The sequence below is a fragment of the Zea mays genome, chromosome 5 (assembly GCF_902167145.1).
Source record: "Zea mays cultivar B73 chromosome 5, Zm-B73-REFERENCE-NAM-5.0, whole genome shotgun sequence".
NCBI lineage: Eukaryota > Viridiplantae > Streptophyta > Magnoliopsida > Poales > Poaceae > Zea > Zea mays.
The window spans coordinates 1,929,246-1,947,574 of record NC_050100.1 but is presented as its reverse complement, the minus strand read 5'-3'; the positions used below and the strand labels follow the sequence as shown (position 1 = coordinate 1,947,574).

Below are 18,329 nucleotides of genomic sequence, written 5' to 3'. Positions count from 1 at the left end.
TCCGATGGGGACCGACGGACACACCGACCTCAACAAAGGAGGTAAGTCCGTTGATCAAAAAGCATACCGGTCAATGATAGGTTCTTTGCTTTACTTATGTGCTAGTAGACCGGATATTATGCTTAGCGTATGCATGTGTGCTAGATTTCAATCCGATCCTAAGGAGTGTCACTTAGTGGCGGTGAAGCGAATTCTTAGATATTTGGTTGCTACGCCTTGCTTCGGGCTCTGGTATCCAAAGGGGTCTACCTTTGACTTAGTTGGATACTCAGACTCCGACTATGCTGGATGTAAGGTCGATAGGAAGAGTACATCGGGGACGTGCCAATTCTTAGGAAGGTCCCTGGTGTCATGGAACTCTAAGAAACAAACTTCCGTTGCCCTATCCACCGCTGAGGCCGAGTATGTTGCCGCAGGACAGTGTTGCGCGCAACTACTTTGGATGAGGCAAACCCTCAGGGACTTTGGCTACAATCTGAGCAAAGTCCCACTCCTATGTGATAATGAGAGTGCTATCCGCATGGCGGAAAATCCTGTTGAACACAGCCGCACAAAGCACATAGACATCCGGCATCACTTTTTGAGAGACCACCAGCAAAAGGGAGATATCGAAGTGTTTCATGTTAGCACCGAGAACCAGCTAGCCGATATCTTCACTAAGCCTCTAGATGAGAAGACCTTTTGCAGGTTGCGTAGTGAGCTAAATGTCTTAGATTCGCGGAACCTGGATTGAATTGTAGCATACATGTAGTTATGCTTTTGATCATGTTCCTTTTTGCATTTTGTTGCTTATTGTGGTGCTCAAGTTGTACAAACCCTCCCTGGACCTCACAAGTCCGTTGCAAAGTGATGCACATGTTTAGGGGGAGATGTGTTACAACTTGACCCTTTGAGACTAACCTTGTGCTTGAGTTTGATAATTTAGTCTCGAAGGAGGATTGAAAAGGAAAAGGTGGACTTGGACCATGAAAGACTTCCACTGCACTCCGATGAGAGGGTAACTAGTTCCAAGTTCATCTCATGAAATCTTATTGCCATTTGCTCTTAATTGAAGACTTTGGTGAGGCAATGAGGTTAAAAGGCCAAGATTGATCCCGTTTTGGTGCTTGATGCCAAAGGGGGAGAAAATAAAGGCCAAAGTGATAAATGGATCAGCTACCACTTGAGAGATTTTGAAAATAGTAGAATAGAGTTTTTGTTTTGTCAAAAGCTTTTATTGTCAAAAGCTTTTATTGTCTCTTATTGTCTCTATTTTCAAAAGTTGGCTTCTTGTGGGGAGAAGTGTTGATTATGGGAAAAAGGGGGAGTTTTTGAAATCCGTGGTCAAATTCTTTTGAAATGACTCTCTTTATGCTTCAATATGTGTGTTTGACTTATAGATAGAGATTTGAGTTTGATTTGCAAAAACAAACCAAGTGGTGGCAAAGGATGATCCATATATGCCAAAATTGAATCAAAACCAATTTGAGTTTTTATTTGAAGTGATTTTGCACTTGTTCCACTTGCTTTATGTTGTGTTGGCATAAATCACCAAAAAGGGGGAGATTGAAAGGGAAATGTGCCCTTGGGCCATTTCTAAGTATTTTGGTGATTGAGTGCAAACACAAGGGCCTAAATGTGAATTTATGTACATGGATGAACAAGGTGAAAATCATGAAGTAAAGGTATGTTTCTAAGCCTTAGTACATTGGTTTTAAGTACTAATATATTTGTCTAAGTGTTAGAAACAGAAAGAAGAAGAATAGAGAAAAGGAGAAGGGACTTGGCTGTGTGCTGCCAAGACCCAGCTCGGTCTGGAGCACCGGACTGTCCGGTGTGCACCGGACAGTGTCCGGTGCGCCAGGCTGGCGCGACTCGAACTGGCCGCTCTCGGGAAATTGGCCGGCGGCGTACGGCTAAAATTCACCGGACTGTCCGGTGTGCACCGGACTGTCCGGTGAGCCAACGGTCGGCCAGGGCCAACGGTCGGCCGCGCAATCCGCGCGGGACACGTGGCCGAGCCAACGGTCGGAAGACGGCACCGGACTGTCCGGTGTGCACCGGACATGTCCGGTGCGCCAACAGCGCCAGATCTGCCAACGGTCTGCAACGGTCGTCTTCGCCGTTTAAGGAAACAAATCGGGCACCGGACAGTGTCCGGTGTGCACCGGACTGTCCGGTGCCCCCGACGACAGAAGGCAAAGATGGCCTTCCGGATTTGCTCTCAACGGCTCCTAGCTGCCTTGGGGCTATAAAAGGAGCCCCTAGGCGCATGGAGGAGATACACAAGCAACCTTTGAGCATTCTTGATCATCCACACTAAGTCTCTGCGCATTCGTTTGTGTTTCTAAGTGATTCGAGCTCTGTTCTAAGTGAGAACTCTGAGATAGTCTTGTGAGCTCGATTCTTGGCCGTGTGTGTGCGCTTTTGCTGTGGATTTGTGTGTGTTGCTTCCCTCCCTTACTCTGTGTTTCATTTGTGATCATATACTTGTAAGGGCAAGAGACTCCAATTTGTGGAGATTCCTTGCAAACGGGATAGTGAAAGGAAAACAAAACACCGTGGTATTCAAGTGGGTCTTTGGACCGCTTGAGAGGGGTTGATTGCAACCCTCGTCCGTTGGGACGCCACAACGTGGAGTAGGCAAGCGTTGGTCTTGGCCGAACCACGGGATAAAACCACTGTGTCACTCTGTGCCTGATTCTCTTGTGGTACTGTGTTTTGTTGAGACTGTTGAGACTTCACCTTAGCCACTTGGCAATAATCGTGCTAACACTTAACAAGTTTTTGTGGCTTAAGTTTGAAGTTTTTACAGGATCACCTATTCACCCCCCCCCCTCTAGGTGCTCTCAACAATCCCGTCGAGCATAGCCGCACTAAGCACATAGCCATTCGGTATCATTTTCTTAGGGATCACCAACAAAAGGGGGATATCGAGATTTCTTACATTAATACTAAAGATCAATTAGCCGATATCTTTACCAAGCCACTTGATGAACAATCTTTTACCAGACTTAGGCATGAGCTCAATATTCTTGATTCTAGAAATTTCTTTTGCTAAGCTTGCACACATAGCTCATTTAAATACCTTTGATCATATCTCTTTTATATGCTATGACTAATGTGTTTTTCAAGTCTATTTCAAACGAAGTCATAGGTATATTGAAAGGGAATTGGAGTCTTCGGCGAAGACAAAGGCTTCCACTCCGTAACTCATGCTTCGCCATCACTCCGAGCAACTCTCTATTCCTTGGGGAGAAATGAGCATCAAAGAAAAGGACTTCATCCTTGGGGGAGAGAGTAAAAGCTCAAAAGCAAAAGGACCGGACTTCATCTTTGGTATAATCTTAACTCGTTACTTATGACCAAAGGGGAAGAAATTACTTCGAGGGCTCTAATGATTCCGTTTTTGGCGATTCATGCCAAAAAGGGGGAGAAATGAGCCCAAAGCAAAAGGACCGCACCACCACCACCAAATTTGAAAACTTAGTGCTTTCCAAAAGTCTTTATCATTTGGTATCCTATTGTGTTCAAAAGGGGGAGAAAGTAGTATTTCAAAAATGGTATATCAAAACCCTCTTGAACACTAAGAGGTGAATCTCTTTTAGGGGGAGTTTTGTTTAGTCAAAGGAAAAGCATTTGAAATAGGGGGAGAAAATTTCAAATCTTGAAAATGCTTTGCAAACTCTTATTCATGTACCTTTGACTATTTGCAAAAGATCTTTGAAATGGATTTACAAAAAGAATTTGCAAAAACAAAACATGTGGTGCAAACGTGGTCCAAAATGTTACATAAGAAAGGAACATTCCATGCATATCTTGTAAGTAGTTATATTGGCTCAATTCCAAGCAACCTTTGCACTTACATTATGTAAACTAGTTCAATTATGCACTTCTATATTTGCTTTGGTTTGTGTTGGCATCAATCACCAAAAAGGGGGAGATTGAAAGGGAATTAGGCTTACACCTAGTTCCTAAATAATTTTGGTGGTTGAATTGCCCAACACAAATATTGGACTGACTAGTTTGCTCTAGTGTATAAGTTATACAGGTGCAAAAGGTTCACATCTAGCCAATAAAAAGACCAAGTGTTGGATTCAACAAAGGAGCAATAAGGCAACCGAGGGCACCTCTGGCTGGAGGCACCGGACTGTCCGGTGTGCACCGGACTGTCCGGTGCGCCCGTAGACTTCGTTTTCTACCCTTCGCCAGAGGACTTCGACTTCAACCCTTCGCCCTCGGGAATTCGCGGAGGCCGGCGCGCTATAATTCACCGGACTGTCCGGTGTGCACCGGACATGTCCGGTGCGCCAACGAACCGCGGCCTCCGGAACTCGTCATCCTCGGGTTTTCACGACAGCCGTTCCGCTATAATTCACCGGACTGTCCGGTGTGCACCGGACTGTCCGGTGTGCCAGCGGAGCAACGGCTCTCTGCGGCGCCAACGGCTCCCTGCGCAGCATTAAATGCGCGCGCAGACGTCAGACTTGCCCATACCGGTGCACCGGACATCAAACAGTACATGTCCGGTGTGCACCGGACACCCAGGCGGGTCCACAAGTCAGAAGCTCCAACGGCTAGAATCCAACGGCAGTGATGACGTGGCAGGGGCACCGGACTGTCCGGTGTGCACCGGACTGTCCGGTGCGCCATCGAACAGACGCCTCCAGCCAACGGTCAAGTTTGGTGGTTGGGGCTATAAATACCCCAACCACCCCACATTCATTGCCATCCAAGTTTTCCACTTCTCAACCACTTACAAGAGCTAGGCATTCAATTCTAGACACATTCAAAGAGATCAAATCCTCTCCAATTCCACACAAAACCCTAGTGACTAGAGAGAGTGATTTGCCGTGTTCATTTGAGCTCTTGCGCTTGGATTGCTTCTTTTCTTTCTCACTTGTTCTTGAGATCACAACTCCATTGTAATCAAGGCAAGAGGCACCAATTGTGTGGTGGCCCTTGCGGGGAAGTTTTGTTCCCGGCTTTGATTTGAGAAGAGAAGCTCACTCGGTCCGAGGGATCGTTTGAGAGAGGGAAGGGTTGAAAGAGACCCGGCCTTTGTGGCCTCCTCAACGGGGAGTAGGTTTGAGAGAACCGAACCTCGGTAAAACAAATCCGTGTGTCACACTTCATTATTTGCTTGCGATTTGTTTTGCGCCCTCTCCCGCGGACTCGTTTATATTTCTAACGCTAACCCGGCTTGTAGTTGTGTTTATATTTGTAAATTTCAGTTTCGCCCTATTCACCCCCCCTCTAGGCGACTATCAGAGGTCGAGTCCGAGCCCCTGGTTCAGGTGAGGCGGAGACCGTCGGCTGAGGCCAGGGCGGAGTCCGAGCCCTGGGGTCGGGCGGAGCGGAGTTCGTCGTCTTCTGGGGCTGAGCCCAAGTCCGAGCCCTGGGTCGGGCGGAGCGGAGTTCGTCGTCTTCCGGGACTTAGCCCGAGTCCAAGCCCTGGGTTGGGCGGAGCGGAGTTCGTCGTCTTCCGGGACTTAGCCCGAGTCCGAGCCCTGGGTCGGGCGGAGCGGAGTTCGCCGTCTTCCGGGACTTAGCTCGAGTCTGAGCCCTGGGTCGGGCGGAGCGGAGTTCGCCGTCTTCCGGGACTTAGCCCGAGTCCGAGCCCTGGGTCGGGCGGAGCGGAGTTCGCCGTCTTCCGGGACTTAGCCCGAGTCCGAGCCCTGGGTCGGGCGGAGCGGAGTTTGCCGTCTTCCGGGACTTAGCCCGAGTCCGAGCCCTGGGTCGGGCGGAGCGGAGTTCGCCGTCTTCCGGGACTTAGCCCGAGTCCGAGCCCTGGGTCGGGCGGAGCGGAGTTCGCCGTCTTCCGGGACTTAGCCCGAGTCCGAGCCCTGGGTCGGGCGGAGCGGAGTTTCCTATGGTGCCTTCGGCCGGGCCTGACTGCCTGTCAGCCTCACTCTGTCAAGTGGCACCGCAGTCGGAGCGGCGCAGGCGGCACTGTCCTTCTGTCAGGCCGGTCAGTGGAGCGGCGAAGTGACGGCGGTCACTTCGGCTCTGCCGGCTGGGGGCGCACGTCAGGATAAAGGTGTCAGGCCACCTTTGCATTAAACGCTCCTGCGATTTGGTCGGTCGGTGCGGCGATTTGGTCAGGGTTGCTTCTTGGCGAAGACGGGGCCTCGGGCGAGCCGGAAATATATTCGCCGCTGGAGGGGGGCCTCGGGCGAGACGGAAATCCTCCGGGGCCGGCTGCCCTTGTCCGAGGCTAGGCTCGGGCGAGGCGTGATCGAGTCCCTCGAATGGACTGATCCCTGACTTAATCGCACCCATCAGGCCTTTGCAGCTTTATGCTGATGGGGGTTACCAGCTGAGAATTAGGAGCCTTGAGGATACCCCTAATTATGGTCCCCGACAAGTTTTAAATGACTAATGGACCAATTAGAATAGACCAGCTATTATTTGTTAGCCGTTCATACCAGCTAAAACCAGTTAACAATATATTAACCGACTAACAATTAGCTCTAGAGGTTAGCCTCTAAAACTATTAGAGTTTAAAATGGATTAGCTAATGGACCAATCAATTATTAGCTAGCTATACATTTTAAATAGCCATTATTAGCTAAACCAGCTACTCCTTCCGTCCTAGAATATAAGGCTAACTACTTTTTATTTTTATCTCATAATATAAGACATGATCTCTCTAAACATGGTTACATCGATGCAGTAATATAGAAAGAATTAAATACATTTATTGATATTTATATACTGGAACGAAAGGAATAATATCTAAGGCCATTTTGAGTGAGAGTTTCATTCTCATTAAATGACATGCCATCTAAGCAAACAGAATGATATGCCATGTAATTTAATGAAGAGATATATGACCGAGTTTTTCTTGGATAAATATTGAAATATCAAGTATAATAAGAGTATATTGAAATGCTAAAGTGAAGGAGAAAGAAGATGGGAGAGCGAGGAAGCGAACCGTAAACTTATAACCAGATTAGGCTATCTTTAGCATATCTAGAGATGACAATGTATAGGGTATGAGTAAATAACTGTGGATAATTATCCATTGGATATTAGTATGGTGGAATTTGATATCTGCAGGTATGATTATGGATATAATAAGGTATTCGCGGATAATTTTTTCTCGAGTATAGATATATAGTATCCATATCCGTTACCCAATGAATATCTTACATGTGGGCCATCCGAATTTAATATATTATCATAAATTCTCATTTTTCAATTTTTATCCATGACATGTTTGGTGCTGAAATCATTATTTGATGCTGCTGGAATGATAATTATTTTGAAATGTGATAAAAATATTGTTTGGTGTTGAATGCTAAAATTGTAGTGGGCGGACGGGTAACGGGTATCTATCAGATAGTGGATACCCGGCGGGTACGAGTATGGATACGAATCCATACCCACGAACGTTTATGGATACAAGTATGTGTTGAGTTTTGTCTCGCGGGCATGGATTCACGAACTATATATTAGTGTACTACCCGCCCGATTGCCATCCCTAAGCATATCCCATATTTCAAACTTCTCTCTTCAATCAGTGTCAAACATTACCATATATAGTTCCACGTCTCTTATTTTTCACGTTCTACTAGAGACAGTTTTAGTCAAGTAGGTCATATATCAAGAGTAAAGAGCTAACTATTATAGCTAAGGATGAGCTATATTATATTTAAATTCATACCTTTAGTTTTGTCATCTTCCTCATTTTTACTATTAACTATATTTTTTACTTAGTTTTGTCATTCTGTTTTATAGCAATGGAAAGGCAAAATTGAGAAAACCATATTAAGAGTAAAAATGAGGACACCAACAAAACTAACCACTTTATAAAAAACCATATTATTAACCTTGTTTGAATGCCAGTGTTAGAAACACTGCAATAAAATCCTCAATTAAAAATGACCTAAGAACTGTTGCCGGGGCCTCAGGCATCCGCGTGCCTTCCGCGCTGACCTCACCCACACCGCGAAGCCCAACCGAATCGGAATCCAACCCAACCCTCCTCAAAGCCTCGCCTCCCAACTCTAGAGAATCCAAATTTGACAAGGACAGGACTCGACTCTACCGCGCCGCCATGGCGCTGCTGGTGCGCGCGCGGCTGTCCCCGCTGGACGACGACGACGACGCGTCCACGGCGTCCTCGCTCTCCTCGGCGGCCTCCTCCCCGCCGCTCTCGCCCGCGGCCGCCTCCACGCCGCTACCGCTGTACGCGCGCGCCGCGGTGCTCGTCGCCCCGCGGATCGCCGCGCAGCTCTCGTCCACGGAGGAGGACGTCAGCGAGTCCTTCGATGACACCACCAGCTCCGGCGAGGACGTCGACCTGCCGGAGGAGGTGTCCAACGGCTTCTTCTTCAGCGTCGCCAGGGTGCCGCCGACGCCGACGTCCGAGGACCCGATCCTGGTCCCCGGCGGCGGGGTGGCGGGGATCGCCGCTGCGGAGGCGCCCGAGGCCGAGGGCGGGGACGGCTTGGGCGCCGCGGAGGAGCCGCTGGAGGGGGGCATCTTCGTGAGCGCCAAGAATGGGTTGGATGGCGTCGAGGGTTCGCTGGGTGGCAGCTTCCTCAAATCTGGGAGCTGCATTGGCGCGCACAACGGCGGGGAGGCTGCTGCGTCAGGTGATTCGGTGATCGTTTCAGATGGCACCGTGCTGAATGAGGAGGATGATAAGCAGGGGGAGCAGGCTGTCAATGACGCGGCGTCTGGGCCTTTACTGATGCCTGTTGCTGGGGTAGATGGCCTCGTCATTGTGGATGCTTTGGAGGGGATGCTTGATCGTGAGGCTGCTGAATCGCTTCCTATTCCCAGTGCTACTGCTACTGGTACAGAAGGAGAGGAGGCTGCTGCCGAGCTTCGCAGCGATGCAGTAGGTAGTGCAGCCAAGCTTGATGCTAGTCCTGAATATGCTGCCACAGGAGATGTCATATCTGATGCCATGCAAGTTCTTGATAGTGTAGATGATGAAGCTGATGGTGATCATGAAGGTTCCGACGATCTTACATCCATGCCAATCTCTTCAAGTGACTATGCTGTGGAACTTGCAAAAGAACTGGAGAACAACGTGCCTACTTCCATAGGCGCACGCTTTGTTGCGGATGATTCAGATGATGCAGAGATCAACGGTGATGATGAATATGAAGAAGAGATGAATGGAAAGGAGAACGAGCTTTTTGATCATACAGCTTTAATTGAGCTTCTAAGAGCTGCAAGCAGCTCGCCTGAACAAGGCAAGGCCAAGGTTTTCCCAGTTGAATCTTCTGAACCTAGGGATCTGCCTCCCACTTTAGCCAGCAATGCTAGGATGAACGTGGCTTCTGCTCCTGTGCCACAAGCAATCGCTGACCCTGAGAAACAGATGACCGATGAGGAAAAGAAGATTTACGGAAAGGTGGACATGGCACGAATCAAATACATGCGTCTTGTTCATAGATTGGGGTATGATACTAACCATCAGGTACCAGTACAAGTGTTGTTTCGGCTTAGTCTTGTTGAAAGTTTCAGGTGCGTAAGGATGACAAACCATTCCTCAGAGATCGAGAATGCCTGGAAGAGGGCTTTGCAGCGTGAGGCAGAGGGAACTGAGAACCTTGAATTCTCCTGCAATGTTTTGGTCCTTGGGAAGACTGGAGTTGGGAAAAGTGCAACAATAAATTCCATCTTCGGGGAAGATAAATCCAAAACAAATGCTTTTCTACCGGCAACATCATCTGTGAAGGAGATTAATGGAGTTGTTAATGGTGTTAAGTTTCATGTCGTCGACACCCCTGGGCTTGGGACTTCAGCCGAGGATGAAAAATCAAATAGGAAAATGCTCAATGCTGTGAAGAAGTATATGAAGAGATGCCCTCCAGATATTATTCTGTATGTTGATAGGCTTGATACACCGCGGGAGGAGGCAAATAGCCTATCCCTCTTGCGATGCATTACCAGTGTGCTAGGCCTGTCAATATGGCCCAGAACAATTATTACTCTCACTCACTCAGGAGCAGCTTCCCCTGAAGGCCCTAATGGTTTGGAAGTGAACTATGATATGGTTGTGTCTCGTCGAACTCATGCCATTCAGCAAAGCATCCGGCAGATAACTAATGATCCTCAAATTCAGAATCCTGTGGCTCTTGTGGAGAACCATCATCTGTGTCGGAGGAACGCAGAAGGTGAAAAGATGCTTCCTGATGGCCTTATCTGGAGGCGGCTCCTCCTCCTCCTATGCTTCTCACTAAAGATGATTGCTGAGATTGACAGTCTCTCAACCCGCCGTGCTTCTTCTGCAAGTTTCTTAGGCCGCCTTCTCCAAGTGCCTCCAATTCCTTACTTCTTATCATCTTTGTTGAAATCTAGAGAGCACCCTAAGCGTTCCAATGACCATAATGTTGTGAGTGTGGACTCAGATTTTTACCTAGATGAATTGTTGAATGGGGACCAAGAGGATGAAGATGACTATGATCAACTTCCTCCCTTCAAGCCACTAAGTAAATCCCAGGTTGCAAAACTCTCCAAGGAGCAACAGATTTTGTATTTTGATGAATCTGATTACCGAACTAAGCTGCTTCAGAAGAAGCAGCTGAAGGAACAGCTCAAAGGATTTAAGGAAATGAAGAAGAAAGAGGGTGATGATAATGATATACTTTCTGATGATGATCATCCCGATGATGGATATGATACAGATAGATATCCTATGCCAGAATGGACCTTGCCATCTTCATTTGATTCTGATGATCCTGTGTACCGCTATCGTTGCCCTGTGTCTACACCAAACCTTCTGGTGCGTGCTGTTTACAATCCTGATGGATGGGATCATGATTTTGGATTTGATGGTGTGAGTGTCCAACACAGCCATGATGTTGCTAACAAATATCCAGCATCTCTGTGGGTTCAAGTTAACAAGGACAAGAGAGAGTTTACCATCCATTTGGATTCCTCAATGTCAGTTAAGCATGGAGATTATGCCTCGAGCCTGGCAGGCTTTGACATCCAAACAATTATGAACCAGCTTTCTTACACCCTCAGAGGGGAGACCAAATTTAAAAACTTCAAGAAAAACATCACTACTGGTGGTTTATCCATGACCTTTTTGGGAAATTCCATGGTGGCTGGAGCAAAGCTTGAAGACAAGCTTTTAGTTGGTAACAGGTTAACACTATCAGGCAACACTGGTGCTGTGTCCATGAGAGGTGATGCTGCATATGGAGTGATTATGGAAGCAACTCTTCGTGAAAAAAGCTATCCTGTAGGTCAAGGCGTTGCCACTTTGGGTGCATCCTTAGTGAAATGGCATAAAGAGTGGACCATGGCCGCAAATTTGGATTCCCATGTCTCTGTTGGAAGGTCTTCAAACATGTCAGTTCATGTTGATGTAAACAACAAACTAACTGGACGGGTCAGCATCAAGGCCAACACTTCAGAACAGTTGAACATTGCCCTTTTAGGTACATGTTCAGTGATAATGTATGTGTGGAACAAGATGCACCCTAGTGCAGATCCTAATGCTGAGTAGCACTGGTTAGTATGACAATTTTGAATTCTTAACATTTTGTATCTTTTCCTTGTTCCTTCTGTTTTTCTACTTGTTATAACAACTACTGTTGAAGCTTGTTAGTCATTCCTCCATTCAGTCTCTTCCCTGTGCCTTCCACACCAATGTTTGGCTATTGTATTTCATGTATACTTTGTTTGTTGTAGTAAGTAGAATAGTTTACCTGTTGGATACCAGTCATATAGTCGTCCTTGTTCGTTAAATATGTTTGTATTTACAAAAAATGCATATACACATATAGATCCAAGAACAAATATTAGATATCTCATATATGAGCCTTTGTTCAGCTGGCTAAGGAACTGTGAAGGGCTAAATGTCTACTAAGAAACGAATACTAATTATATTGGGATGAAAGCAAGTATAATAAGATGATGTAGGTGGATTGTAAGAGATGTCACGTCAGATTTATGATGATGTGTAAGAAAGAAAAATAGAGAGAGAAGGAAAGTAGACTGCCACTAGTAAACTCGGCCGGGGAGGGAAAGACCGTCCTCCCGGTATTTCATATAAGAAGAGACCGAAACAATGGTCCCGGCCGAGAAAATCCCCGAACCCTGGCCCCCCATCACTAACGGGCCGGCGTCAGCTGTCCACTCTGCAACGGCCCAACCGGAAGGTGGCGCATAGGACATCGCAACCCGAGAGCGGATGGGGCACAGCCTGAAAATTCGCTCCCGATAGGAATCGAACCCAGGACTTGGAGGTGCTACTCGAAAGTCCTTAACCGCTAGGCTAGAGGCCCTTTCACTAGACTGCCACTAGTAGCCAACTGAAAGCAGATTGTTCACGAACTCCAAGACCAAGACAGTTTGTGAGAGAAAGAGATTGACACATTATTAAATGTACAACTTTTATCATTATAGAATTATTATACGAGTATGTTTTAAGTTGGCTATATGCGACATAACAACTTCATAAAGGCCACTGTTGGCTGTATTATTAAACTTGCTCTAATGGCCTACCAGACTAATAAATGATCTAGGTCCTTTTTTTGGTCCGACTGACAACACATACAACTCTTTTCCAAATCCACTTTCTCCTCTTCAGACTTCAAGATTGTGTTGTATTTTTGTTAATAGATTACAACCTTATCTTGTATCTTTATATTGTCTGTTTAAGAACTGTTACAATTAGTGTTGCATGAGTCCTTGTTACAGTAAGCAAAGCCGTATATAGAAAGTTACATTGTTGTCACTATTCTTATTGTGTCCGTAGCAATAATTGGTGACGTGTTTTTGGACCTTTGAAAAATTTCAGTAAAGACTGGGTAAGAAAAATATGAAACTTGATTATAATTGCCTTGGCATTTACGCCATGGAAATTTTGACTAAAGTGTTTGCTTAATCGAACAAACCACCAGAATAGTTTGCTCAGTTCAATTGGATTATCCATATTTCATTGAATTATTGTTCAAAGGAGTTCTCGAAGCTTCACTTTGATCTGTCTTAAGAAATCCTTTGAATTTTATGACAAACTTGATGTTGCTGTATTCAGAACTCCCCAGATCCAAGCAGTCACAGGTTGGCAAGCACATCATTTGTGTCCCAGCTTATGATTCAAGAACGAGGTAGCTGAAAACTGCACACTCTGGCAACTTGCCAGGATTGGAAGTTGAACCATCGCTTTCTGTCAAGAATCGAGATAAGTGTAGCTGTGCTGGCGTTTTTACCCCCATCCAGTGCGCAGTTGGTGGCCAACTTCATGAATCATGAGTGACTCAACTTTTTTTTTTTGTCAAAAGTTGTAATTAGGGTGTGAGGGTAAAATATCACTTTAAGACCATAAATAAGCTGAAATTAGCTAGTATTGGGTAGCTTATTTTAGCTTATTTGTAATTCTAAAGTGATATTTCATCTTTCTAACATTTCACCATAATCCAGCTTATATAATCTAGGAGGGAAACAAACAGGGTCTCAGTAACACGGCTCAATGGTTCATGAAGCCCCAAAAAAATACTGTTTTTTTTTGCCTCCCTTTATTAAGCAGTTTCAATTAGAAGACACAAAAAGTGTCCCCCCACCCACCCACCCACATACACGCAAAAGTTTCTGATAGCCTGTCTTTAGGCAGGCAATATATTGTCATGATTTACGCGCTAAATTTGCAGCATATCAGATCGGTGAACCCTTTTGTTTCTGCTAGTAATATCCTTGTCAATTTCTTTGTGGATATCTGAAGAAAAGATAAGGTGCTCGAGAAAGCAAGCAAGATGGTGACCCACAGAGTTTGGCTTATCCTTGCAAGTGGGAGGCAGTCTTTTTCATCGTTGTCTTGTTTATAGTAGGATTCGTAGGTCATTAATCCAAAGGAAAAGAGGAGTCCGATTCTTTTTAGTTATATAGTACAAAAATAAGGGTAAAAAAGGGGCTTCCTTTTATTCTTCTTTCTGGGTGGCTTCTGTGTTCTGTCCAAGTTATAATAATGATATGATATTGTACATATAACAAACTATATGATACTGCAAAATATATCCAGAAAGGAAGCTTCCAGCTTTCCTGCAGGATACAGCTTTGATTGAATAGGTAGCCTTTGATCTCACTGAACTCCGAGATCTTTTGAGGTTCGTTACTTGAAATATGCAAGTGTTGAAATCATCAATACTCTTTCTTGGGCACGGAGCAGGATTCATGTTTCCTAAAATCCCAGCAGCGCTAATGTTCTTTCCTCGCATCCAATGGAATCACCTTGACATAAAAAAGAGGCCGGAGAGGGGTAGTTTCAGACAAGGAGGCAGTGAAAGAAGGGGTAGTTTCAATAGTTTCAGACAAGAAGGCATTCTGAACCAAACCAGCTGAGATGGAAGCAAAGGTGGACACACAAAGCAGCAAGATATGTTGATGTCTCATAGCTATACACAGGTCACCCTTATTACATGGTTTCTGGGAAACAAGTTGATGGCTACAAAAGTTCCAGATCTCAGCCACACCCATGACCCATGCATGAGCATCCCAAGATCTCATGCCTCTCCATCCAAGATCAGAGACGTGGACTACATACCTTGTTTTTTCTCTCTCTCTCCCATCCACACCCATATCTACCTAGTTAACCAGCCATGCGTTCATGTTCGTGGTGCAAGCAGCATGCTCCATAGTTTACAAGACAAGCTCCAGTTCCTTTTAAGTATGGTTGAGCTTGAGCAGTTCTCTGCAGATCCGGCCATGCTCTTGCAAGCCCAGATCTGGGTCTGTGTTTTATGTGTGGCCCCAGGGAGCCAAGAACATGACTCTCCTTATGGGGTCCTCGGCGGCCGAGCCGCGGCAGTCGGCGCCACGGCTCGGTTCACCGGCCGCCGGTGTGGCGGAGGCGGCGCCGTAGGAGCGCCGGAGTTTCTCACGGAGGGCCTGCTTGACCTCGTGAGCCCAGGAGCGCTCCCCGGCCGGCAGCTGAGGGGGTTTCATGGCCGTCAAAAGAAAATCCTATCCTATAGCACTGAAACGGTGGTAGTGTAGTGCTAAGTGGTAGGAGATTTTATCAGAGGCCTCGCGGTGTGGGGTTATTTATAGGCGGCCGCGGGGGAGGGGCAGGGCAGAATGGGAATTCCAGCTGCGGCCGAGCTGAGCTGGTGCGCCCGGGACCAGGTTCCGATTCCGAAGGGGCAAAAGGGGATGCGAAGTGGAATCCGGCTTTGCATTATCACTAGTGTAATGGTGCTGATTAGATATATAGATTATAGAGTGGTGATCAAATGTCTTTTTGTGACACGCTGCTCAACAAAGCCTATAAAAAATCTTGCAAGAGTTCAAGTCGGACTTGTTTTGTTTCTGGTTCTTTTGGTCTCAAATGGCACCAGCAGGATCTCAACCACTCGCTCAGTTAAAATTTTATTCCGAAGTTTTTGGAATCAAAGAAGGAGTATCTATTATATACTAATTTAAATTTTTTTTTCTAAATATACCCTTTTTTAATCTAGATATAATATCAAACCGTACGTTTTTTTAGAACTTTTGAGAATGAAGGGAGCTAAAACAAAGAGCCTGTGAACCACACCTTTCCTGCTCATGTGAAAAGAACCGCATACCTGGCTGCGTCCAGAATTCCTTTCCGTTTCAGATAAAGTGCAATAAAGTAAAGTAGGCGAAAATGTAATAAAGCAAAAGAGCCATAAGGGCTGGCATCAGTTCCTTTTTTTTTGCTGAGTTGGAAGAGGGGAAAAAAAAGGGAAAGAGAAGAGATGTAGGCAGTAGGCTGCACAACACAGTTATATGCAGCTAAGGTTTGTTCTAACTTTGCGGGTCTATATATCAGCCATCGATCGTACTATTAACAATACTATTGACCATCATCAGTTTTACCATCCGTCATAGCTACCTCAGCAACACATGAGTGTTTTTCAGACTTTTAATTAACATAAAACACATCATTTTATTGACATATACATACATCCGATTACATAATTAAACAAATAGAATTTATATAATTCATAATAACAATTAAAATTTACACATCTTAAAAATAAAAAAACACATAATTCATAAAAATAATTAATATATTATTGCTTCTCTTTCTCATCTTGCTCTTTCACCTTTTTTGTTCTTTCTTTCTTATCTAACTTTTGTTGCCTTATCATCTTTTTTAAAGCTTGCTTGTGGGCTCTTTTTGTGCCTTTGTCTTCGTCAACTGTAGACGATCCAACTTATTTATTAAATTGCTCAAACAATTTAGTTTGGGTAATTCTCTAGGTAGCCTTGTACAACTTCGTTAACATCCTTCTCTCCGTAAATGGGACTTGCTGCTATTTGTTGTTGGGGCCTCCTTCCGTTGAACTCTTGCCGCAAAGCTATAATCATCGTCCAAGTTTAGACATGATCTTTGCTTTCATAACTGAAGTCATCGTCATTGTGCCTCGTGATCGCTGAGGCTGATGGCGAAGAGCGTGTCACATGTGCTCCAACTTGTTGTGTAGGCTCTCCTTAGCCGCTTCGAAAAGCACAACATAATCTCCTTTGCTTGACTGGGTCGTATAAATTGTAGATGTCGTTGAACAGGGTGATCTTCCAGGTTCTCATCGATCACCTACCCTTCAGCTACTAGGGGTACGATGGTGTCGGGGACCATAATTAGGGGTACCCTCAAGGCTCCTAATTCTCAGCTGGTAACCCCCATCAGCATAAAGCTGCAAAGGCCTGATGGGTGCGATTAAGTCAAGGATCGGTCCATTCGAGGGACTCGATCACGCCTCGCCCGAGCCTAGCCTCGGACAAGGGCAGCCGACCCCGGAGGATCTCCGCCTCGCCTGAAGCCCCCCTCTAGCGGCGAACATATTTCCGGCTCGCCCGAGGCCCTGTCTTCGCCAAGAAGCAACCCTGACCAAATCGCCGCGCCGACATACCAAATCGCAGGAGCATTTAATGCAAAGGTGGCCTGACACCTTTATCCTGACGCGCGCCCTTCAGTCGACAGAGCCGAAGTGACCGCCGTCACTTCGCCGCTCCACTGACCGGCCTGACAGAAAGACAGTGCCGCCTGCGCCGCTCCGACTGCGGTGCCACTTGACAGAGTGAGGCTGACAGGCAGTCAGGCCCGGCCGCAGGCACCATAGGAAGCTCTGCTTCGCCCGACCCAGGGCTCGGACTCGGGCTAAGCCCCGGAAGACGGCGAACTCCGCTCCGCCCGACCCAGGGCTCGGACTCGGACTCAGCCCCGGAAGACGACGAACTCCGCTCCGCCCGACCCAGGGCTCGGACTCGGGCTAAGCCCCGGAAGACGGCGAACTCCGCTCCGCTCGACCCAGGGCTCGGACTCGGGCTAAGCCCCGGAAGACGGCGAACTCCGCTTCGCCCAACCCAGGGCTCGGACTCGGGCTAAGCCCCAGAAGATGGCGAACTCCGCTCCGCCCGACCCAGGGCTCGGACTTGGGCTCAGCCCCTGAAGACGACGAACTCCGCTTCGCCCGACCCTAGGGCTCAGACTCCGCCCTGGCCTCAGCCGACGGTCTCCGCCTCGCCCGACCCAGGGGCTCGGACTCGACCTCGGCCACGAAAGACAGACTCGACCTCGGCTTCGGAGGAGCCTCCACATCGCCCAACCTAGGGCGCAAACCAGCCACGTCAACAGGAGGCACCATCATCACCCTACCCCAAGCTGACTCGGGCCACGGGGAACAAGACCGGCGTCCCATCTGGCTCGCTCCGCCAGATAGGCAATGATGGCGCCCCGCACGCTCCCTGACGACGGCGGCTCTCGGCCCCCTTACGGAAGCAAGAGGACGTCAGCAAGGACTCGACAGCCCCGACAACTGTCCCTCCGCCAGGCTCCAGCGCTCCTCCGACGGCCACGACATCACACAAACCGAGCACCAAAATCTCTCCGGCCGCCACGATGGCGTGTACTTAGGGCGCTAGCTCTTCTCCGCTAGACACGTAGCACTCTGCTACACCCCCCATTGTACACCTGGATCCTCTCCTTACGCCTATAAAAGGAAGGACCAGGGCCCTCTTAGAGAGGGTTGACCGCGCGGGGACGAGGACGAGACAGGCGCTCGCGTGAGGCCGCTCGCTCCCTCTCCCGTGTGGACGCTTGTAACCCCCTACTGCAAGCGCACCCGACCTGGGCACGGGACGAACACGAAGGCCGCGGGATTTCCACCTCTCTCACGCCCATCTCCGGCCACCTCACTTCCCCCCTTCGCGCTCGGCCTCGCGCCGACCCATCTGGGCTGGGGCACGCGGCGACATTTCACTCGTCGGCTTAGGGACCCCCCGGTCTCGAAACGCCGACAGATGGCGAGGAGCTTCTATGGTGGAGTTGTAGATGTTGGCTATTCGGTCCTAGAAGGCCGGTTTTTTTCTTACGGCTGCAATCAATAGGGTCCAACGAGTGCAATAGCCACGCT

The 18,329-nt window shown here is 47.4% G+C and overlaps 2 protein-coding genes across 2 annotated transcripts; one reads left to right on the top strand and one right to left on the bottom strand.

Annotated features, from left to right (window-relative positions):
* The first annotated feature begins 7,943 nt into the window (after positions 1-7,943).
* LOC100381654 (Translocase of chloroplast 159 chloroplastic) lies at positions 7,944-14,458 on the top strand. The gene is made up of 2 exons (XM_008645727.4): positions 7,944-11,463; positions 12,992-14,458. Exon 1 carries the CDS (start codon positions 8,042-8,044, stop codon positions 11,456-11,458), a length of 3,417 nt encoding a protein of 1,138 aa, XP_008643949.1. The 5' UTR covers positions 7,944-8,041; the 3' UTR covers positions 11,459-11,463; positions 12,992-14,458.
* Positions 14,309-14,944, bottom strand: LOC100126915 (uncharacterized). Its single transcript, NM_001321405.1, has one exon. It carries the CDS (start codon positions 14,893-14,895, stop codon positions 14,689-14,691), a length of 207 nt encoding a protein of 68 aa, NP_001308334.1. The 5' UTR covers positions 14,896-14,944; the 3' UTR covers positions 14,309-14,688.
* Positions 14,945-18,329: the final 3,385 nt, after the last annotated feature.